General features: G+C 39.4%; 1 protein-coding gene across 1 annotated transcript in view; it reads left to right on the plus strand.

Moving 5' to 3' along the window:
* Positions 1 to 25,874, plus strand: part of fibcd1b (fibrinogen C domain containing 1b) — a 164,180-nt gene that overhangs the window by 92,038 nt on the left and 46,268 nt on the right. Inside the window, exons 4-5 of the mRNA XM_053485870.1 lie at positions 7,563 to 7,722; positions 13,549 to 13,685. Coding sequence (XP_053341845.1) covers positions 7,563 to 7,722; positions 13,549 to 13,685 — 297 coding nt within the window. The remainder of the gene's footprint in view (positions 1 to 7,562; positions 7,723 to 13,548; positions 13,686 to 25,874) is intronic.

Consider the following 25,874-nt stretch of genomic DNA (forward strand, 5'->3'; position numbering starts at 1 on the left):
TTGCAAAGATATAACCAAAGGAAACGTCAGACCTATGGTTTTATGACAAGGAAATACCATAACCTATTTTTGCGCTAAAACAGTATTGCATATGTAGTTAATATATGCAAATGTTTCCATGTTTTTTATGAAAATAGGTCTGGAACTTACCTATACTCACCTATGGGTTATTTTTTTTTAATCCTGTATGATCCTGTATTGTTATCATAGATGAACAAGAAAGAGTGAGGAATTAGGGTAGGACAGTATAAAGGGGCATTTTTTATTGTATTAATCATATTAATTCCTTAAAGAATCATAAATTACATTTTACACTCAATCCACATGGTAAATAACCATAGCATCACTGCTGGAGGAAACTGGAATGTGCCAAAAGATGTCAGTTGCCTATATAATTGCCTGTTCTAAAATTTAGTGCAAGTATTTAAAAAATAGGAAGGTTATAAAAGGACAGCATAAAAAGCATCAAAGGTAGGAAACTTAAAGCAATATGCTTTAAAAACAGAAAAATGCACAACAAGAGTTAAAAAAGAAGTTAGCTAGAAATCAACAGTTAAACCATATCATATTAGATATAGTTTAAAGAGATTTGTTGGTATGAGCAGTGTTGGGTTTAACACGTTACAAAGAGTACTTTTTTGATGTAACGAGTAATCCAAAGCGTTACGTCCGTCATTTAAGTACTCAGTTATTTAGTCATTTTTTCAAAAATGTAATCCATTATTCAGACAATTTAATTAATTCATAAGCCAGACAGCAGTGATTCTCAATCCGTTAGTGTGTGTGTGAAAGCCAAGTCATCCTACAAGCCCTGACTCTGATAACCAACCCCCCTCTGTTATTCCTGCTGTTATACCCCTATCCTACCTCTGCGGTTTGACTATGCGAGGACCGACGTTGGAAAGATGAAAACTTAATCATCGCACCAAAACTTGCAATGAATCATAATGAACCATACTTACGGCCACCGCGCAAAACCACATAGGTGAGATGGGGTGTTGGTAGTTAACAGATTATGGGCCACTGAGTGATGATGGTAGAATAAGTATAAAGGTCTTGACGAAAACAAAATGCATGAGGAATCACAAATGAGTTTTCATTTTCTGCAATGAAAAAGTACTCTAATTAGTTACTTTTAATAAAAAGTAATGCAGTAATGTAAAAGTAATGTGACTTTTTAAAGTAATTTTGTAATTATGTAATTAGTTATGAAAAAGTAACGTCCCCTAAGACTGGTTATGAGAACGCCACACCTCAGACTTTAATTTGTTAGGGAGCATAAAGATTAGACTTTGGAGCAAAATAGGTCATGTGGCCTGAACCCAGAGTAATACCAGAACGATGGGTATGTCAGAGTAAGAAAGCAACCAAATAAAGTGATGCACCCATAATTTATAGTGGCCATTGTACACGCCTTGTCTTATTTTTCGGAGTTTGGTCAGGTGTAGGCTCATCAGCGTTATGTGGCAATAAAATGAAGTCAGCTAATGACCTGAATGTATTGAATGGCCAGGTTATCACATCAGTATAAATTTTATTTTCCATGAGTGATTTTTCTTTTTTCAAAAACTTTTGGGAAGATTTTTATTCAATTTTTTCGACGATTAGCCTAATTACTGAAGAAACAGATACGATTGCCAAAGATTTAGCTGTAAAGACATCTGGAGGAAGTACATTTCACTGCTTAGGTGCCAGCACAGATAAGAGTCTCGAAATGCACGTTGTCCTCGATCCATGAGAGATGGTGGGATGATGCGAGCAGTGCTGGAGGATCAGAGGGAACATGGTGCGGGTGGGGTGTGACTAGAGCTGAGAGGTAAGTGGGTGCATAATACATTTATAGAATATTTTTCTGCACGTGTGTTGTTTTTTGTGAATATATATTTTTTCGTTCGCATGAATTGGGTTTCACACATGTCAATTGTGACACGCACTTGTGCATCGTGTCTTTTGTGTGAATTATTAATGAGACTATTTTGCTTTCATAAATTTGAAATGCAAAACGCTAAACACATACAGTGGCTTGCAAAAGTATATGAGTTCCCCTTAAACTTTTCCATGAATCAATTTCATTGGAATTCCACGTGAAAGACCAATACAAAGTGGTGTACACTTGACAGGTGGAACGAAAATCATACATGATTCCAAAAATTTTTTACAAATAAATAACTGCAAAGTGGGGTGTGCGTAATTATTCAGCCCCCTTTGGTCTGAGTGTTAATGACTAAATAGAGTGCACCTGTGTGTAATCTAATGTGAGTACAAATACAGCTGCTCTGTGACAACCTCAGAGTTTTTTTAAGAGAATAGTGGGAGCAACAACACCATGTCCAATGAACACACCAGACAGGTCAGGGATAAAGTTATTGAGAAATTTAAAGCAGGCTTAGACTACCAAAAGGTTTCCAAAGCCTTAAACATCCCACAGAGCATTGTTCAAGCGATCATTCAGAAATGGAAGGAGTATGGCACAACTGTAAACCTACCAAGACAAGTCCACCTAAACTCACTGGCCAAACAAGAAGAGTGCTGATCAGAAATGCAGCCAAGAGGCCCATGGTGACTCTGGACGAGCTGCAGAGATCTACAGCTCAGGTGGGGGAATCTGTCCATAGGACAACTATTAGTCGTGCACTGCACAAAGTTGGCCTTTATGGAAGAGTAGCAAGAAGAAAGCCATTGTTAACAGAAAACCATAAGAAGTCCGTTTGCAGTTTGCCACAAGCCAGGTGGGGAACACAGCAAACATGTGGAAGAAGGTGCTCTGGTCAGATGAGACCAAAATGGAACTTTTTGGCCAAAATACCAAATGCTATGTGTGGCGGAAAACTAACACTGCACATCACTCTGAACACACCATCCCCACTGTCAAATATGGTGGTGGCAGCATCATGCTTTGGGGGTGCTTCTTGGAAGAAAACCTCTTGGAGTCTGCAAAAGACTTGAGACTGGGGCGGAGGTTCACCCTCTAGCAGGGCAGCGACCTTAAACATAAAGCCAGGGCAACAATGGAATGGTTTAAAACAAAACATATCCATGTGTTAGAATGGCCCAGTCAAAGTCCAGATCTAAATCCAATCGAGAATCTGTGGCAAGATCTGAAAACTGCTGTTCACAAACCCTGTCCATCTAATCTGACTGAGCTGGAGCTGTTTTGCAAAGAAGAATGGGCAAGGATTTCAGTCTCTAGATGGGCAAAGCTGGTACATACCCTAAAAGACTGGCAGCTGTAATTGCAGCAAAAGGTGGTTCTACAAAGTATTGACTAAGGGGGCTGAATAATTACGCACACCCCACTTTTCAGTTATTTATTTGTAAAAAATGTTTGGAATCATGCATTCTCACGTGTACAACACTTTGTATTGGTCTTTCACGTGGAATTCCAATAAACTTTATTTACATTTGTGGCTGTAATGTGACAAAATGTGAAAAAAGTTATATATATATATATTATATATATATATATATATATATATATATATATATATATATTAGAAATGGCAGTGGCCACGCATCTTATAAGTTTCCCTAATAATTGAACTAAACTAAGTAAACCAACTGATTAACTAAGTGAGCTAAGTAAAGAACAGTTCCTTAAGGACAACTGGCATATGCATTAATTAGGTCTTATTGCTGAAAAATGGAAGAGAGGCATTTTACTCCAGATTATGCCTGTGTATGTGTTAATGCATTAGTTAACAACAACATTGAGATTCACTGCTGCAGACTGCAATGACCTGTTTATACACATATAGACACTACAGATGATTTGAAAACACCAATCAGCCTACAAAACATGCCTACATCACTTTTGGAGGTGAGCAAGGGCCAGCATGGGCACTCCGACCATATGGAGCTACTGTACTCAGTCCCATAGGCAGCAAGCTGTGATGCATTGTGTGTTCTCACACATTCCATCATAGCCAGCATATTTTTAAAGCAATTTCTGCTATAGTAGCTCTTCTGTGGGATTAAACCAGGGACATCCTTTGCTAAAGCACATTTTTGGAGATGCCCTGACCCAATCCTCTAGCCATTATATGTTTGTCTATTTCTGATGCAAAGAATATTTTGTGCAAGAGACACACATACATGCAACATAATGAAAGTGTTTTTATTACTGGAAAATATTTAAGACTAACTGTTAAATATTTCAAAAGAAGCTACTCACTGCATCAGTTAGGGTTAACATATTGTTGCCAGCTAAAGCATATTAATACCTGCACTAATTATTAAAATATCAGATTTTAAGTTTTTGCTTTTTTATTTTTTTAAGAATTAATGTTTGGGGCAGTGTATATACAATTATGAACACATGTGCATACCCCCCAAATTAATGAAGTTATTCTAGTAGTAATTACTAGATCAACAAAAGTCACAAGAGCAGAGTCTTGGGTTTAATCTTACGGTTTAGTTATGAAACGAGCACCAACTTCAGCAAGGTATGCAGCTTTGTTTGTTTACTTGCATGTTTCGTTCTTATCCATTGGTTCGCCACCAGCGAAGGAAATCACGGCGTTGCTGATTGGTTGGTGCGCTGTTGTAGAGATGACGCCTGTCGGGAAAGCCCTTCGATGAGGCGTTGGTTGCCTGGTTACCAATGGCTGCGCTCTGGAACTTTTCCTGCGGGTTTCTTCATTGCGGGACTTTGGAGTTCTGGCACGAAGTCTTGAAGTTCTGGCACGAAGAGTCCATGAACAGCGGATGACGCTAGCAGCAGCTGCAAGGCGCCCGCAAGGGCGGAAGCCCGAGCTGCTTGGAAGATGTTGTAGGTTGCAGTCGTAGATGTTAACTTTAGAACTCTTACTCCTTACTTGTCCCTTTGGGGTCAGTCTGTCCCACGGGTGATTGGTCCAATCGGATGTAGTTGCAGGGCTTAGCCACGCCTAACGTGGTTCTTCATTTTGTGCATACATTAGCCCGGTGTTTTGGCTGTCACGTGTGACCCATCCGGTTGGAGTTTTCAATACCTTTTATAAAGTAATTTTGCATGAGTTCATGCTACCAATTTCCCGTGTTCACCAACATTCTTGGAATAAAGCCAGCTTTAGATTGACATCAAACATTACATATTTTACCCACTCATTCCTTCCTTTATCTACTAAAAAGGGTTTGCAAATGCTGATTACACCTTTAAAGATTAATCAAACATACACACAGGAATAAAACATACTGAGTAAACTACAGGCACACTTTAATGATGTTTAAAATAGTGTTGATGCCGTATGCCTTTGTTTATTGAAAGGGATGTGCTCCGGAGGTCAAGAGAGTGTCTAGGTGTGACTGGGTGGTTCTCCCCGCAGCTCGGGGTGAAGCTGTAAAACTGTCTGCTTTGTTGACCAGATCGCCAATTCACACCCATGGTTATGGGGGTTATTTCGTGGCGTCAGGTCTCCTTATATGCCTTATGAAGTTTCCTTCAGCTTCGTCTCACAGACACTCATATCTGATCAAATTGTTGGGATGGCGCCATGCATGCTGGGATAGGGTCTCTGGCATGTGATCCATTGACTGCTGTCTCTCTCTTTGGGGGCCTTGTTATTCGCTACAACATTTAGAAACTCCTAAATAGCTTGAAAATCTATCATTTTTACTGTCACTTCTGTTGCTGGTTTTTGGACATGTAAGGCATTGCATTGTGAAAAATATAAATGGAGGTAAGATGTATCATTATTTAGCTCACAATTGGTTGGGAACTGTCAGTACCATCTCTGATTTCTCTTTGAAATGTACCTGTAGCTAAAAGCCCTGGAACAGAGATTAGGTAGAATTGGACAAAAGAAATCGACTGATGTTCCACTTCTCAGTCTCAGAATAGAGATTACAGGTGTGCTAAAAACACATTCCCTCCACAAAGCTGCATGATCCAAATATCATTGTTATACAGCATATGATTTCTCTCACAATCTGTCTTATTTGTTATGTTCCATCTGTGTTCCTAATGAGCACCCAATGTGCGATGGATGTATTTATGTTGTAAATTTTATAATGTGATTTTTATATTGTTACTATTTTATTGGATGTTTGCTGTAAGGTGTCCTTGGGTGTTCAGAAAGGCGCCTTTAAATAAAATGCATTATTATTATTATTATTATTATTATTATTATTATTATTATATATCTTACCCCCTTTCTCATGCATTTACACAAATTTAGCAGGCATCATTTATCATCAACTGTTTTATTTTTTATTATTGGAAACATTTACCCGGACAAAGTGGCACTTTTACAAACATGCTGATGGTGTCCCTAAGATTTTAGTGATTTACAGTCCGTGTGCAGAGCCTTATATAAACATGCCAGTGACATACTGGACACAGTGGACTAGTGAAATGCAACCGAGAAAGAGCGAAGAACAATTTACATGAAGAACATTTACATGTCTATTAGATTGAAGTTGTGTTTTAATTGAATTATGTTTTTCAAAGCAAATAAATGTGGGGTTGACCGTTTTGCCTAGTTAATAAAATTTTCTAGGAGTTCACCAAAGGTACAGGTTTTATATTTGCATTTTAGATATTCTCTTAAAATTGTTCATAAATGGACATTGAAGCAATCCGTTCTGTGAACCATTCAGCTCTTCAACTGATCCAAAATGCAGCTGAACATCTTGATTTCAACATTATTAAAGCCAAAAACAGACCAGCTCCTACTTACCTTAAAGTTCTTATCACACTCCACACTGCACCGTGCTTCCTCCAGTCTTACAGCACAACTGGACCCGCCATCCCACAATTAGGGTACAAAAAAAAGACATTCATCAAGGAAGGCTCTGATTTGTAAGCCCACCTAGGTAGTGGAATGAATGTATCCTAAATGTTTTAACAGATGTCACTGGCAGTCTTTAAATGATGTTTTTAGGAGCTTCCTCTTCCTGGAATGCTTAATTTTGCACTTTTTTGTACTATATTACATCCACAACCAAGTTTAAGGATATCATGATGTATCTGGATGTATTTATGGCTAGAGAATTTAACGCACTTTTGTCGCTCTGGAAAAGGGCATCTGCCAGAAGCATAAATGTAAGTGTACTTTGGATTGGCTTTCTGTATCAATATGTATAGTGAGGACTTCTACTGTATGTAAAGTGGAGAAATGGGTAACGACGATTGAGCACTTTATTAACATATTACAAACAGCCCACATAATAATAATAATAATAATAATAATAATTATAATAGTAATAATTATAATAATAATAATAGCTTGAACAGGAAGATAACAAGAAGATAAAGACCTAGCACCGAAGCCTTATGAATTAAAATGATAAAATCTAGAAACTTAAAAAAACATGACATTATGCTTTTCCTATATAACACATCCAGATGCAAAGTGAAATTGACTACACAGTGTATTCTTTGGCATTTTCTATGAGTTATACCGTAATTAAGGTTACTATCCATCCATAAAACAGCACATGTTAGGCACTTATACTATGCTGCATTCAATTAACATATAATAAAAGTACAAACAATAAGATTTTTTTTTATTATCCAGTTAAGCTGATTTTTGCACAGACTAATCTGATCTTGCGTGTTTGTCTGTATGTATTGTATTTTACAGCTGCTCTCTGAGAGCCAGCTTAATATGGTGAAGGTGGTAAACTCAGTCAGCGATGCTTTGAACTCCATGCAGAAGGAGAATGGAGGCATGAAGGCTCGTGTGAAAGCTGACCTACAGAGAGCTCCAGTCAGAGGATCTCGTTTCAAAGGTTGTGCTAATGGTAAAAGCTTTTGGAATTGGCTATATATTTGTCCATTAAAAACTTTGCTCTGGTCGTTTATCATTAGATTTTGATTTGCTCAAATGTTGTTTTTATTTATTTATTTATTTTAAAGGCTACTTATTAAAAATTATGCATTTTTTGGGTTACTAATAAAACATTTTGTACGCTTAAGAATTTTATCCAAAATGAAAAAAATAAAACAAAAGGGGTTGAACTAAATAGATCAGTAATAGATAATTCTATAATTCTGTAAATACTGTTATTATTGTAATAATTTATACACTAAAATTATGCCTGGACAAAAAGGTCACACACTCTAAGATTTCATTTAGTCACCTTTAGTTTTAATTACAGCACACAGTGTGATGACTAGTTTTGTGAAAATATTTCCTCATGCTCACAGAACCCACCCTTTCACAATTCGGGTCCTAAAATAAGCCTGTGCCATCAGGTAAGTTAAACTTTAGTGATGTGTTACCCTGGCTATTTAGTACACCCAGGTCATCAGCTGACTTCATTGTATAGCCACATAACGTTGCTAAGCAACAGAAGCAACCCCAAATTATAACACTGCCTCCAGTGGCTTTTACATTGGGCACTATGAATGATGGGTGATTGTTTTACTGTATGTTCTTCCATTCTTACCTTGATGCACCCATCACTCTTAAATAGGGTCAGTCCATCTCATCAGACCACATGAGTTTTTTTTTTCTTTACTCCGAATCTAAATTTTTATAGTCTTTAACAAATCCATACTTTTTCTGATTAGTTTTACTAACAAATGGCTTTCATATGACAACACAGCTGCGTCCCAATCATGTGAGTTCTTATCACATTGTGTGCATATGGAACTGTTCTTCCTTCCACTATTAAACATAGCTATTGTTTTTACTGTTAATAATGACAACTACTGAAAATGTGTTACAGATTCTTAACCCAGTTCCCATAATAAACTTTTTTTCATGCTATAATTCTCAATCCAAATTTCAAAAGAAACTGAAAAAGACAGGTGTGAACAAGGAAGGCTAAACTCCTAAATCAGTTACAGTATACCAGTTCTTCTAGGAGGAATGGGCTGAAATTCCAGCAACTTATTGTAAAAAGCTTTTGGAATTCTGCCTAAAATTGGAATACTTCTGAAAGGTTCATACACAAAGTGTGTGTAAACTTGTAGCGCAGCCACATAAAAGGGTCATTTTATACAGCGGGCTAAAAATTAGTAGCTGATAAAGCTCACCTGGACTGAGAAATGAACCTGATATAGTTTTCAGTGTCCCATGACAGTGTTTTGGGTCTAGGGTTTAAGCTCTCGCGAGAATACGCAGCCACTGTGCGTACCCGATGCCGTGTCGAATAACGTGAGCCGGCTTAAAAGCAGAACAGGCAAAAGCTTCGAGGTGAAGAGATGAAGTACACAGCGCTGTTGTCCCCAGTTGTACTTGTACCGAAACCCGATGGTGTCATGTCTTCTGGTGAAGGAAGCGGACGCAAATGCAGGGTTAGTTCGTGACAAGTTTTATTTCTTCTTTTTCTTAGAGATTTAACTCAGAACACCATATAAAAAAATAAATGAAACATGGAATACTGGGGGTCTGCAGGTGGGTAGGGTTTGAAAACAGAAAGCACATAACATGAAAACGAGGCAGCAGCGGCGAGGCCGAAAACCCCGCGTACTGAGAATCACTCAGTCTTGACCTTGACCAGGAAGGCAGTACCACAAATACCCTCGAGCTGTACCCTTCCCTGCAGACTCAGCGCTCAGTCCTGGAAAAGCACACACACACACACACATGATCAGCATAAACGTGACAAGACAGAGGTGCACGGCAGTGAACAGACAACGTGATAAGGGGTTCGGCTGGGCTATAAATAGAGACACACATAAGGGTAGACAGGTGATCTTAATTTGGTGCTTATAACAATACAAAGAGACATGTACACACAGACACACTAGGGGGAGACAAAGGAGCGGCTCAGTAATCCAGTGACCCAGATCTCAACCTCCCGGACTGAGTTGGCGAGGATGTTACAGTAACCCCCTTCCCCCACCAGCAACCCCCCCCCCCCCCCCCCCCCTAGGACCGGCATTCCAAGGGGGGGGGTGAGCGCCCTCTCTGCGTAATCGGAGGGAGTGAGGACCTACCCGCCTGATGGAATTGCCGGCGGGCGGGTCGAGCCGGGGGTTGTGGTGCTGGGCGATCCGGCTGGGCTTGATGGAAATCGGTTATGAGTTCTCTACTCAAAATGTCCCGGGCCAGGACCCAGTTCCTTTTCTCCAGGCCGTACCCCTCCCAATCCACCAGATACTGGAGGGAGCCCCCTCTCCTCCGAGAGTCCAACAACTCTTTCACCCTGTATGCCGGGGCGCCCGCTATCTCCACAGCCCCGGGGATCGAAGGCTCTGCGACGCCCCCGTCTAGGGGTCCCAGAATCACTGGCCTGAGAAGGGAAATGTGAAAAATAGGGTGAATTCTCATGTGGTGCGGTAGCTGTAACTTAAATGTGACAGGGTTTACTTGTGAAAGGATGGGAAATGGACCGATGTATCTGGGAGTGAGTTTTCGACAGGGGAGGTGCAGGTGGAAGTCCCGTGTTGAGACCCATACTCGATCCCCTACCTGGAGCGGCAGACTTTCCCTCCGCCGTCTATCGGCAGTTTTCTTAAATCTACGAACTGCTTGGGAGATCTTGGTGTGTGCTTCCTCCCATACTTTTTCCGCTCATTGAAACCACTGATTCACCATAGGGATATTGGTGGGAGTGGCATCCTAGGGACAGAGCGGTGGCTGATGCCCTAGCACACACTGAAACGGTGTCGAATCAGTCATGCCGGTCGAAGAGTGACGTAACGAATTCTGCGCATATTCCGCCCAGATTAAACAGTCTGCCCATTCATGTTGTCGACTACTACAATATACTCGGAGGAACCTTCTGAGTTCTTGGACAGTCCGCTCTGCTTGCCCATTTGACTCAGGGTGGTAGCCTGACGTCAGGCTTACTGTGGTTCCCAATTTCTGGAAAAAAGCTTTCCAAACCTGTGCGATGAATTAGGGACCACGATCCGAAACAATACATAACATGATACCGGGATACCGTAGTAACGAAACACGGAATCGAATAAGCTTTCTGCCACCTGGAAGGCTGACAGGAGAGAACTAAACGGAAGGAAACGACTTTCCTTCGAAAATCGATCCACCACCACGAGAATAGTTGTGTACCCTTTTGACACCAGTAGATCCGTCACAAAGTTAGGTGTGGGTAGGGGCATTAATTTACCAACTGGCAACCTACGGGGGCTTTTGGTTGCGGCACATGTTGCACAAGATAAAACAACTGTTCTCACGGTTTCCCGCAGTTTTGATGGTGTATGAGCCGCGATCATCACTCGCTCGCGTAGTGGCTCGGGAACGTACGTTTGATTCGAGGACAGCCCTTGGGCGCGGGGTGGGGCCGCGCCAGCTGGGCTATCTCCGAATCGATGTCCCACACAATCAGAGCCACTACGAGTGACGATGGCAAGATGGATTTTGCATCTTTGTTTTGATCCGGCGTCGGATAGTACCGAGATAGCGCATCTGCTTTTTTATTGCGTGAGCCGGGGCGATACGTGATAATAAAATGGAAACGCGTGAAGAACAGCGCCCATCGGGCTTGACGAGAGTTTAATCTTTTTGCTTGTTGGATGTTCTCTGATGAAGATTCTGATGGTCGGTGAGTACAGTAAAGGGATGTTTAGCTCCCTCCAGCCAGTGTCACCACTCCTCTAACGCCGCTTTTACGGCTAGCAGTTCTCTATTACCAATATCATAGTTGCGTTCGGCAGGACTTAGTTTTCGTGAAAAGAAAGCACAAGGGTGAAGTTTCTCTGGGTTGCCATGACGTTGTGACAGCACCGCTCCCAGCCCCACTTCCGACGCATCGACCTCAACTATAAATGGCTTCTCCAGGTCCGGCAGTTTAAGAATAGGTGCAGAAGTGAAAGCTTGTTTAAGTCGCTGGAAAGCTGCGCGCGCTTCCAGCGAGAACTCGCGCAGGCGCTGTGGTTTGCCCCTTAACAAACTTGTGAGCGGTGCTGAAGCCCCGAATAAAACGCCTATAGAAATTGGCAAACCCAAGGAAGCTCTGTAGAGCCTTAACTGACTTGGGTTCCGGCCATTGTTGTACCGCCTCGACCTTGGTCGCTTTCTTTTTGATGAAAATCACATTTCTCCGCCTTCGCATAGAGTCCATGTTCGTGCAGCCGACAAAGGACTCCGGTTACATGCTCGACGTGTTCCGCATATGACCGCGAGTACACCACAATATCATCTAAGTATACTATAACATAACGGTTTAACATATGTCGAAACACGTCGTTCATGAACCCCTGAAACACCGCAGGTGCGTTTACCAGCCCATATGCCATTACGTTATATTGGTAATGTCCGGATGTGGTCCTAAATGCCGTTTTCCATTCAACGCCCTCACGAACACGTACCAGATTGTATGCGCTGCGGAGGTCGAGTTTAGTAAAGATAGAAGTGCCTCGGAGTTGGTCGATCGCGGCAGGAACCAGGGGCAGTGGGTGCTTATACTTTACTGTAATAGCATTTAGACCACGATAATCAATACAGGGTCTAAAACCCCCGCCTTTTTTTTCAATAAAAAAAAATCCTGCCGACGCTGGGGATGTGGACCTGCTGATGAGCCCCTGCTGGAGAGCCTCACTCACGTATTCCTCCATGGCCTGTGTTTCCACCACAGACAATGGATAAATGCGCGCGCAAGGCGGTGTTATCCCCGGCAGGAGCTCAATCGCGCAGTCCCACGGACGATAGGGGGGTGCTGCAGCCTTAACACTAAGCACATCTTGAAATGCTCGGTACTCTAATGGTATAGTGGTTTATAGTTGGGCGCGTGGACTTTTAATGGTTGTGGTTTGGACCATCACTGAGGATGGTTTACAAAATTTCGCGCATCTAGGAGCCCATGATGTGATGCGAGACTGTGCCCAATTAAAATTCGGGTTGTGATAGCTAAGCCAGGGGAGATCTAGCACGACCTACTGGTCCGCCTGCAGGAGCATAAAGGTGAAAGTAAGAGCATTTCCATACACAATGTGATGAGAGCTCACAGGATTGGAACCAAACCACTGTGTGACCATAACAATATACAGTATGTCAAGAAAAAAGGCTTCGGTTTGCTCAGGAGCATGAAGTTTGTGCCTTGAAACAGTGTAAAAATAATGAGTCCAGATTTATTCTATTTTAGAGTAAGTTAAGAGATGAATATGTCAGCATAAGTAGGCAAACTCTTAAAGCGATGCACCCATGCTGCCTACATAAATGCTGTGAAATTTTGGTTCTAGGATCATAAGGAATAAATTGCATGAATTAATTGGCCTATTGAACATTTGATGTACATAAGATGTACTCAAAAAGACTTTAAGGAGTTGTTTGACCCTCCCATTAACAATCTTGTAAAAATGAATGCAACTCAGGATTAAAATGCATGTTGCAATTTTGCATAAGGTTGTTAAAACAATACCACAGCAGCAATGTGTGCTGTAATTTAAGGTAAAAGCACTTAAATAAAATATTATTAGTGAGTGCAACTTTTTGTTTGTTTCTGCAATATATATATATATATATATATATATATATATATATATATATATATATATATATAATGACAAGAAACATCTATTCATGATACACAATTTAATGTCATTTAAAAACCAGGAGCAAAACATTTTAAGAATATCTTAATGATCCATATTTCCCAGGTGAAATATTTAAACAACATTTTCTTAATTCTCTCTCTCTCTCTCTCTTAAAATTTTAGGTTCCCGTCCTCGTGACTGTAGTGATATACATGCAAGTGGTCAGAGAGAAGATGGTGTATATTCTGTGTTCCCGACTCATTACCCTGCAGGGTTCCAGGTCTACTGTGATATGAGCACGGATGGAGGGGGCTGGACTGTGAGTCTTTCTCATTGTACCTAATGACAAACATTCCTTCACCTTTTACAAATACACCCTGTGTTGTTGTGTCATCTTTACAAATGATTCAGCATGGCAACGCAGATATAGTTTGCCACCACACACACACAACCACACACATACAGTACAGTATATCATTCAGACCCCATATACCAAAGTAAGCCGCTTGGCTACCCAGGAATTTACTCAGCAATCAGTCAGGGTTTTTTGGGCAATCAGAAACGGTTATAGTGTAGAGAGGGCTGTGATTGCGGAAACATAGATTCTGATGTAAAGCAAGAGTGTAGGAGACATGCATGTATGTTTGTGTGTGTGTGTGTGTGTGTGTGTATAAAAGAGAGAGAGAGAGAGAGAGATTAGAGTAGGACTTTAATTTATCACTAATACAAAGAGTTTGATATGTAATGGCATTTTTGCCTATTCAAGTGCTACAGCAATCAAATAACACGTTTATTGTACCATTTATTGTTGAATGTGCAACAAAGAAACAAGACAGAAGGGAAACAAGGATTCAATTTTCAAAGGTGTAATAATACGTAAACAGCAGAATATAAGGATGAATTAAGTAACGGTTAAGGCTAAAACCAAAAAAGGCACATAACACCAACAAAAGCAGATTCCATGAATTCAACAAGTCATAAGCTGTGTTTGTTGCACTGGGAATACACTTAAAAAGGGAAATTTGTTGCAATAAGAATACTCTACAAAATACTGTATTGTTTTACGTAATGTGCTGGATTTTGCTGATGGTTAATACTGTCCTATTAGATTTGAGAGTGATCTAAATAAATAAGGCAAAAATACATTTTGGAATAAGCTCATCAATCTATGCTATTATAGTTTAAAAAATACTGTCTACAACATTTAAATGACAGCTATCACATAAGGGTTATTGGTTTAGATTTTTGTATTACAAATAGTGTATAATCAATTACCAAAAGAAGGTATAAATTTCTTCAGTAGCAAAATCTCCAGATGGATGTCAAAAACACAAGATGGCACACTTACTTGATACTGTACTGTAAGTGACATGTTATCTATAGTTTTGTGGGTATTTAAATGACTTTTAAGCAAATCAAAACAGGTTCAGGGTCCAACATCCAATGTTGTTTATATTGACAGTTAATAATTACTGTAGGTCAGTAATGAAAGAAAATTTTGTACAATTGTACATGTACAATTTCTCTTTAAGGTGCCTTGACTACAAAAGCACCTTTGACTTTTGAGATAGGCCCAACATTTTTAAACTGCATTTAGCAAACATAGTCTTGTTCACCTAGGGTAAAAGCACAATGGGGCTGTTCAAACATTTCCAAAATTCAGCCTGGCAACTTTTTCTTTATAAGAAATGGTGGAAGTAGAGTGGAATGTGCAGTGTTTTGAGCACTAAGGTTCTCTCTCTTTTGCCAAAACAGCAAGGATCATCTCTTTTTGCTGTATAAGGAGACTAAGGTGGTAAATCTGGCATGTCTTTCTAATGTTAGTTCACCTTAAATTTTAATTACCCAATTATAAAAATATTTTTTTTCTCAAGGGTATGCTAGGGAAACCTCTCAGTTTACAAATCATAGGACTAATTCTAGTAAATATTAAACATATGAATTATGTTTTACATTTTTTCTTACAACGTTGTTAGATGCTGATTCAGATTTAATTCTTAGCAATGCTTACAGTTGGAATAATGAATATTGTTAGAATCCCAACACACAATACCAGGGTCAACACACAATACCAGGGTTCTCTGACCATCAATGACAGTGAATTCTTTAATGTATAATTAAATGTCTTTCTGTAATTATGCAAGTTGTACCATATTTAACCATTGCTAACACAATGAATATTCTCCGAAATTTGAATACATTAAATGTATAAAACATTTAACAAAAAGTCTATACATAATTCAACATAGGTAATTGAACGGGTACATTAATCTTGATTCCTTTAACCCATTGGCGGAAGAGCCTCATATGTACTTCTCACAAGATAATTCATTAATGAACCCAAGAGGAAATCTTGAGCATCATCTCTATCAGATTATGCCTGACCTATACACAGGCCCTCCTTTTTGATGATGTTGGATACTGCATTGTACTTAAGGTACAGCATAGGGTAATAGAGGGAGGATTTCAAATAGTGCAAAGTAGTATGCCATCTAATAGTCCAAAATGGAGAGGTGGCAGAGGTTCTTTTCCTATCAAACAGTGTCACTAGCGAGTCATGGGCATCTGTGAGCTCATGCATGTTAAAGTGTTTTACTCTCCCAAATGACAATGCATAATTAGCAGTTCGAACAGATGCAACTGAATAGCTTTATAAGACACATTGGAAGCAAATGTAGTTACATTATCTTAACTGTTGGATCAGGCCAGACATATTAGCCTTTGGTCAATCATATGGCAGCAGCACCATGTAGAAAATTATGCAGATCCAAGTCAAGAGCTAAAGTTAATCTTTACATAAAATATTAGAATAGGGACAAGGTTGCTGGTTTCAGATAGGCTTGTTTAGGTATTTTGGAAACAGAAATTTTTGCACAAAACAGTCCCTAAAGTTTACACAGAATAGTGTAAAAGTGAGCGACAGTTTGTGGGTTAGAGATGTCAAAGTTAAAATGCCCAGATTGGGTTCAGCTGCCTTGAAGAATATAGTAATTCATAAAATATTTTTTTATAACCATGATAAACAAAAAAGCATGGATTATCCTTGATGTGAATAAGCTACAGCAAAAGACCAATTTGGGTAAAAAAAAAAAGATCTAAATTATTATTATTATTATTATTATTATTATTATTATTAAACATCTTTGTCCAATTTTAGCTGTCTAGTTTAAGTAAGTTTGTCCCTATGAGTGCCTATTAGTTTCCTGTTCTTGTCTAACAGAAATGAAACCTGTGTTGTTGTGTCTTCTGCTTCTCCTCCAGGTTGTATGTGTTTTGTGTTCTGAGATGCCTTTCGTCTCACTACAGGTGTAAAGACATAATGTAAGTGTTACTATAGACCTCCTGTCTGCTCAACCCAGTCTGGTCCTTGTCCTTAGAGCACTTTAAAATTTTTTGCACTTTTCTGTGTGCATGCCAGAGACTGTTGTGTGAAAATCCTGGATCAGCATTACCTAAAATACTAAACTATTTGGCATCAAAACCAAATCGGCACTTAAAGTCACATAGATCAGGTTTCTTTTCTCATTCTGATGTTAATGTGAACTAAAGCACTTGTCCTGTATTTTCATCAGTGTATACCCTGCACTGCTGCCATATGATTGAAAGTTTGAGGGTGCCACTCACGTTTAACACCAAACTGAGCTGTTTCTATTTTTTTTGTTTTATTTAACTGTATCGCAATATTAAATTTTCACTGTTAACTGAAACAGAATTTCATCAATCATAGCCTTTGCAAATTCAAAACATTTGCCAGACTTGCAAGTAAATTAGGTTAGCTACTGTAGCTTCGTTTGTCACCAATTACATTGAGGTCTTAACTCTCTCACTCATCTTTCCTTATTATCCCTGTCTTCTCCAAATAATTTTCTAATGCCATCAATAATGTTCATGTCAACAAAAAAAAAGAAAAGAAAACAACAACAAAAAAAGATCTAATTGTTTTATTATGCCTTAATATTAATTGTTTATGCACCAATACATGGAATGCATGCAGACTATAGTGCTCCAGCTCTGATATATACACTACTGTGGTCATGCACTGTGATTTATGGACCTGTACCATGTTATTTGGGTTAAACTGTGTTGCTTCGTTATTTTGGATTAGAAAAAAAAAAGCCTTAACTAAAGGCATTAACTACCTAATTGTCTTACAAATATAGTCACCTGTTAAAACTCAAACTTGAGATTTTACTGGCAATTCCAATGGAATTAGTGAAATTGATGGAAAGAATTTTAAAGGTTTTTGGATTTCTAATATCATTATGTGTGGGGAAAGATAGAGAACTAGTATCATTATGACTCAACGAACAAGAAAAAAACAGAGTAAGATACATTGTGGGCAGTGATTAGCAACTGCAAGTGACAAATTCTGCACAAAATAAGTTATTCAAAACAATCCCACTCACAATTTTTCTTAGGACCGTATACAGTACACACCCACTACACATGCTTTCATTTGTCAGAATAACACACAGGAAAATTTGCACAATCAAGGGATGTGTCAGAAAATCCCTACCAAGATGCCCTCTTACCATACAAGCAATGCCTACTTAGGGTGTCAACAGAACACATATATTTTGCCCACTTAGATAAGCGTAGATAAGCGGGGTATAATACTATGCATGACAGCGTGGTGGCTTAGTGGTTAGCACTTTTGCCTTTCCCCTCTAGGGTTGATGTTTTATTCTCTCCATGGGTTTGTGTATATGGAGTTTGCATGTTCTCCCTGTTTTCAACACGTAATCCAGTTTTCTCCCACAATCGAAAGACAAGCTGGCTAAGTAATGATAGATATATCTCCACTATGGGGTTTATCCCTCGCCTTATGTACTATATGGCACGTGGGTGGACCAAAATACACAAAAAATCCAATAACTGGGCACTGTTTCAGAATTGAAATGCTACACTGTCAGAGGTAAAGCCATTTGGCAAAACACAGCACCATTATTGTCTGTCTATTGGTCTGATTTCTTTTTATACTAACATTGGAAAGTAGCTAAATAAAACAGCTACTAATTAGTTTTTTGAGTTCACTGTTGTTTCAGCAGTTTGGGTAGGTTCAGGGTTAGTTTTGGCTATAAGTATTCATATAGATCTCCAGTGTGTGTTTATACAGGCAGAGAACTGTGATCACGGACATCAGTGTTGGCACAGTATTTAAGCCTCTGGGTTACTGATCAGACAGTCAGTGGTTTAAGCACCTGCTCCATCTCCAATCATGGATTTTTTTCAACCACATTTCTTACACAAAGGTGTCAGTTCACCACTATCATTTTAATAATGCACTAATGCACTACACAGTTCTAAACTCCAGTTATTCTGTAAATTCCAGTCATTTTATATCTCTTTAGTTTTTTTTTTCCTTTTTCCTTAATGTGAAATGGATGTAATTATTCTTCTGACAGGCTGGTTTTTCTGTAATTTTCTGCTATCCTAGGATTTTCACACACATAAGACTAAAGAGTTTACAGTATATAGTATGATGCAAAACATGTAAAGAGTGGTTAGTTACAGTTTTTGGCAGTAAATAACATGCTGATGACAGAGGTCAGAGAAAAATGGACAGACTGGTTCGGTTTGACAGGAATGATATAATAGCTTGGATAATCACTCTTTATAGCTGTTGTGAGCAAAAAATCATCTAAAAATATACAGCGATATAACTATTGAGGCAGATGAACAACAACAGCATAACACTTTCAATCTACTCCTGTCAGCCAAGAATGTGATCTGGTCTTTTTTTGGGATGCTCATACTTTCTATATAGCCTCAGATTCTTCTTTGTCTTTTGTTCCGCTATTTCTCTAGAGTGAAAAAAACTAAGTGTTTCTGCCAAAAGAACTGCTGCTCACTGGATGTTTTTTTGTTTGTTTTGTTTTTCACACCTTTATGCCATGAGCAAAGTCTAGAGACAAGTAGTTTCTCATATAATTAAAGCCGCTCATCTGACGCTGAAGTAAGTGAGATTTTTTTCCCATTACAAATTTTGATGTAAATATACTGTATATCTGCATGCTTTATGCATTGACCACTGCCATGTAATTGGATGATTAGTTAATTCCATCATTGAGCAGAAGATCCTTTTACAGCAGCTAAGGAATATATGTGGACTTCTATTATCTATACTATCCATTTACTTTTGCAGTCACTACCAGAGGTGAACTAGGAACAGAGCATGGACTTTTGTAGAATGCCTAGTTTTATGTTAAGAACCAAAATAATGAACTGAAGAAGCACTGTAGCCTGGCCCACTTAGCAGGTAAAGGTTATAATTTAAATAAATTAAAAAAAGGAGACAGATATAAAGAAAAAATGGAGCAAAAGAAGAGAGGGGGAAAAAAAAGATTAGATAAAAACAAAAAAAAAAGCTGTGTAAAAGCTTTTCATTTGGAGCTAAACAGAACAAGAGCTGGACAGACCAGGAGATAGACAGACGTTCTTACATAAACTGGACAGTACCATATAACAGATCAAATAAAAACACTATGTTGTATTTATGTGTACAACAAACAGAAAAATACAAAGAACACAAACGAGGAGTCTTTGGGTGCCCTGCGCCCTCTAGGGGTTATCCCTCACATTAAACCCTAACCCCCCAACCCTAACCCCACTCAGCGGGGCACTCTGGAAGGGCTAGGCCTCCTCTGAGGCTGACTGGAGATTCTTGGGTGTTTGACTTGGCATCACCTGCCTCTCTGTCGAGCTGAGCTAGCTCATCCTGGAGCAGTGCACCCATCTCCAGCAGGGTTTTCATGTGGTTCAGATCGTTTGTCGCCTGGCACATGTTGATCTGCTGGATAAGCTCACCAGCCAGCTGTTGGAGCACCAGCCTCCACCGTTGATGCTCCTCACTTTCCAACCTCTGATGACACACAGACTGGGGTTCCTCCTTAGCCTTATCTCTGTCATCCTGTGTCCTTGGAGGCACGCGTCGTATGGCCAGCCGCGACCCTTTCCATCTCGGCTGCGTCGCTCGCTTACCCTCTCCAGTCTCTCTCCGAGGAGCTCAGCAAGATGCCGCTCCACTTGCTACATCTTGATGTCGCTCCATCCGGCGAAAAACAAGTCTACTACCCACAAAGTCTGCTTGCCCCAGCATCACGGCCCCCCCAAAAAAAATTCCAGGAGACCAACCGCTATGCCACCGTTTCGGTCTTGCATTCTGTCAAGGTTGCTGTGTGTGGGCTTTAAGCAAGGCATAATGGCAGAGGTGAATACTTGAAAGGCTTCTAGGGGTTATCCCTGACAACATGTGACTTACTCTAAGATATACTCTAAGAGTATGAGCGTTTCGGCAATCGCATCGTAACGTTAATAGAGAGTTTAAGGTACAACTTAAGAACTAGCTAACAATAAGAAGCTTTCAGGAAACCAGGCCCTGGTCTTTACACCTGGTGCTTCTTTCAGCCCTCTCTCTACTAACATTTATTGTCTATTAACATTATGTAAAATATGCTGCCATTCAATATAAAGGAGTGTAACGTCATGCCATTAAGAATACTGGACATAAAACTTTTAGATAAATCTGTAATTTTTGGTTGTGTCTGAGCAGATTGAGTTGTAACAGAACAAAATGATAAAATTATTTTAGAAAATAATGATGCATTATTATTATCATCGTTTTGGGGGTGCTAAGATTAAATTTAGGGGTGCTTGAATAAAAACCCATAAAAGGGATTAAAATATGCCACTCAACCATACCCCCCCCCGCCCCATTAAACTGAACGACATGAACGTTTGAATGACAGTTTACAGTGAAAAGGCAGTGAATCAGCAAAAAACTACCTCCGTCTCTCAAAACAACTCCCACTCAATTTTTTTTTAAAATATACACATGAAACTAGACATGCTGCAATGTTGAAGCATCCTCTCGCAAAATCCAAGAAGCAAATCTCTACCTACTAAAGGCCCAAAATATAAATATCACAAATACACAAATTTCAGGTTACATACTGTACACTCTGTGAGTTTGCCGTGAAGGTGGGAGGAGTGCTGCAGTGGGGTCAATCCATGCCCCTCCAATCAAACACTCCCTAGACTTACAGCCAGTGTCAGTGCTTATATCTTGAAAACTTTGAGAAGCCATTTTCACTGCCATTGCAAAGAAAAAGGAATGCATACACCATTTCACAATGTCTTCAGGATTTTTATTTAGTTTTACCTATATTGCCACATTGCAGTTGTATACTTATCTTACATTGTTTAAAGTACCTAGTGAATATACTACGACACAAATTATAGAGTACTGGGTAGTACCAAAACAAATTTAAAAGTTCTAAATATCTTACTAAGCTTGACCTTAGAGTAATGTAGGCTGTATAGGACTTGAATTGGTTAATGCTGTATTTGGAATTGGTAAAGCACCCTTTACCAATTTACTAAAGCACCCTTTACTAAAGTACCCTTTTCCCGTACTGTATCTCTACTGCACTGGAGCAGACAGTTTCTCAAATGAAGCCTCTCTGAGATGACAAAGCAGGAAATTAAATGTGTAGTTTCTGGGTGTGAAAAAAGCGGATCAAGAACAATGTTCCCCATGAGTATAACTGTAAAGCCTGGCATACATTTCTGCACAAAAAAAAAGATTTAGGGGTAATGGTAAAAATGAGCTTGCAAGAGATTATATTTGCTGAAATAAATGATGCAATTTAATTATCAATATAAATATTTTGTAATACAGCGCAGCAGCAATATGGTTTCATGCCTAGAAAGAGTACATCAGATGCAGTATTTGCTTTGAGGATGCTGGTGGAGAAGTACAGAGAAGGTAAAAAGAGTTGCATTGTGTCTTTGTAGAAGCTCCTTCTTTTTAAAGAAGGCATACGAAAGGGTGCCGAGAGAGGAGCTGTGGTGTTATATGAGGAAGTCTGGAGTGGCAGAGAAGTATGTTAGAGTGGTGCAGGACCTGTATGAGAGCTGTAAGACAGTGGTAAGATGTGCTGTAGGTATGACAGAAGAGTTCAAGGTGGAGGTCGGTCTGCATCAAAGAACGTCTGTAAGCCACTTTTTGTTTGTTCTGGTGATGGACAGGATGACAGATAAGGTTAGACAGGAGTCTCCATGGACTTTGATGTTTGCAGATGACATTGTGCTTTGTAGCCAGAGCAGGGAACAGGTGGAAGAAAATTTGGAGAGGTGGAGGTATGCTCTGGAAAGCAGAGGAATGAAGGTTAGCCACAGTAAGACGGAATACATGTGTGTGAATAAGAGGAACCCAAGAGGAACGGTGAGGATACAGGGAGCAGAGGTAAAGAAGGTGCAGGACTTTATGTACTTAGGGTCAACGTTTCAGAGCAACTGAGAGTGTGGAAAGGAGGTGAAGAGGCAGGTACATGCAGATTGAAATGGTTGGAGAAAAGTTTCAGGTGTGTTGTGCGATAAAAGAGTATCAGCGAGAATGAAAGGAAAGGTGTACAGGACAGTGGTGAGACCAGCAATGCTCTACAGCTTAGACACAATGGCACTAGAGAAAAGACAGGAGGCAGAGTTGGAGGTAGCAGAGCTGAGTCACATTTGGTGAGAGATGCTAATCCCCTAGCCTATGAGGCGCATGGAAGACTTTGCTTTAGTTATTAGGGCCCATTTGACCAGGGACCTTGCCTCATTAATTGCTCTGCAGGTTGGTCCTCTCCGCACACATTTGTCAGTTTTTATAGTTGGATGTCCATGCAATGCTAGCATCCCAGAATTATGTCTGAGACCCTTGGGGGGACTGTGCGCACACTACACAACCCTGGGGGTCCAGACACTTGCAGTGAAGAGGCGTTGGTATTCTCATTCCCATAGCGTTTTTACACGAGTGTAGCTTTTGAAAGGGAACGTCTCAGGTTACTTTTTCGTAACCCTGTTCCCTGAAAAAGCGGGGACGAGATGCTGCGCTTCAATCTCGCACTGTATGCGTGACTGGACGTTCTTTCAGACAAAATTGGTTTCCGGTTCATGCCTATTTATAACCTCTAGGTGCATGTAATCAAATGACATCACCTGACCCAGATTATATATGCCAAAATGTTTGGCGTGTTTGACACACATGCTTCAACAACCGGTCGCGCGAAGAGCGTTTTCATAGCGTTTTCACGCAGCATCTCGTTCCCGCTTTTTTAGGGAACAGGGTTACAGCGAAGTAACACGAGATGTTTCTGGTCTTAATATTTCTTAATAAAATACACAGTCTGTGACTACTCTTTTGGGATCACTGTACAACATCTCGCATAGGTGACGTTGGCTATATCGCATCTGTTGTCTATCATCATGACTTTTCTTCTATTTGCTACTCCAGAATTTGACATTGAGAGAGGTAGCAGTCAGGAGGGTGACCCATGTCTTTCTTGGAAGAAACACATGCATTTTTATTAATAGTTCCATGTATGGGTTGAAATCAGTACCTATCTATTTTGTCCCAAAAAACAACACAAACTATAAGCATGGCTGTTGTAAATTTCAACCCCAGCACACATTCAAATTCCCCTGAATACTGACTGTGTACACCTGGACTCAAACACACAAATTTTACAGTATATAAATACTAATACTGTTAATTCTTTTCCTGTTTCTGCCAATCCTTATGTTCTGTTTGCCATTACCAATTTTGATTTTAAAGTTAGATTTTTGTGGCTATAAAAGTTTGGTAGGCCTGCACTTATATCCTTAAGTCCAAGTTTTGAAACCCTGAATTTATTATTTTCTTTTCACATTTGTAGTTTCTGTGTCATTGAGTTAGAGTCTAGTGTAATTTCATGTGTGGATTGATCCATGGATTCAGTTTGCCTGAGATTTTGCTAATTCAGAGGTTGTTCAAAAAGTGACTGTTCCTCAGTTGTACAGTATATATAAAATTAAATCTCATCAAGGTCGAGTGAGTAAATTTGTTAAGCTCTTATAAAAAAATAGATATGTGGAACACATTGGCTGATATATCACTGGGGCATGAAATTGAGGCCAAACTGTTAAACTGTGAGTTCCAATAAGCAATAAAATTGGTTTTGAATGAATATACACCATCTACTAATTAACATCACTTAAAGGAATATTATTGTTTATGCTGTACTTTCTTTTTCCAAAGGGAATGAAGCTAAACAATTAATTCACCACTGTGAGGATTTTATATCAAATCTATATTCATGTACAGTACTGTAAGTCTTGGCTTTAGTTTGTGTTTTACTCAAAAAGTGCTGAAATCTATAAGAGGACAAATGCATGCTTGGCAGGTAAATGCAGAAGATGAAGACATACTGACAAAAATATAGCTGAGTTGTAAGGAAACAGAAAAAAAGACTTTGTACCCTGGTATAATGCAAAAGAAAAGGAAAAACATGGAAAATTGTTGACCATTAATGGTAATAATAAAGTACATGCTGAACTTGTGTTGTAGATGAGAGACAGGCCCTAAATATATATATATATATATGCACACACACACACCTTTGCTGCAGAGGAGAAGTTCATTTAGAGTTACCAGCCTCAAAAATCACCATTTAACATCACCTCAGATACAGTAAGAGCCGATATGAAGGCTTTACAGAATTTTGAGTAGCAGATACTGTATATCTTAATATTAACTGTTCAAAAGACATATTTTGGACACCTTTAACATTGCTTTATAATGTAAAAAGAAAAAAAAAAACAGAAACGACCATGAAGTTAGAAAGTGATCCCAAACTTTTGAGCGGTAGGGTATAGTATATGCTTCTAGTAGTGTTTCTGAGGGATCATAGCCCATTCCTCATGGGCAATGGCCTCTAGTTCAGTAAGAATCTTGGGTTTGTATGCTCCAACTGCTTTTTAAAAAACATTTTAATTGGATTCAAGTCAGGCAACTGTGATGCCCACTTTAGAACCTCCCAGGACTTTATCTAAGCCTTGTATGCTTGGGTATCCCAGAGTATGCTTGTGATTATTGTTTGAAGGTCTAATGACACAGATGTTTCAGCTTCCTCACAGATGTCATAAAGTTTACTTTATGGACACTTGATTGAATACATCTTGCCCTCTACACACTGCAGGTATTCAGTTCCAGATGAAGCACAGCAATCCAGAGCACTACCAATGCTAGCCCAACATGCTTCGCCGTAAGCATGGTGCACTTTTCTTCAAATACTTCATTCTTTTCTCTTTCTCTTTTTACATACTGCTAATCCATAGGCCAAAAAGGTTTTGTTTCATTATTCCATAGAACAGAATCCCAAACCTTTAAAAGTTTTTTATATGGTTTAATATGCTTAGCATATTGGATCTGACTTTTAAAGGGGTCATCCAGACACATTTTTCATTAAATGTTAATATGATCTTTAGGGTCCTAATGAAAAGTTTGTAATATATTTAATTAAAAATTCTCAATGGTTGTGGTAAAAAAACACTACTTTTAATTGGTAAAAACTGTCTCTGTTCTCAGCAACCTGTTTCAGTACATGCTCCTTTAAATGCTTATAATCTCTGCTGAGCCCTCCCCCCAGTTGGGCGTGTCTTCACAACACATGTGGGGTATAGCCACGAGAGTGTAGTCCAGTGC

This window comes from Clarias gariepinus, chromosome 24 (assembly GCF_024256425.1).
Source record: "Clarias gariepinus isolate MV-2021 ecotype Netherlands chromosome 24, CGAR_prim_01v2, whole genome shotgun sequence".
Lineage (NCBI taxonomy): Eukaryota > Metazoa > Chordata > Actinopteri > Siluriformes > Clariidae > Clarias > Clarias gariepinus.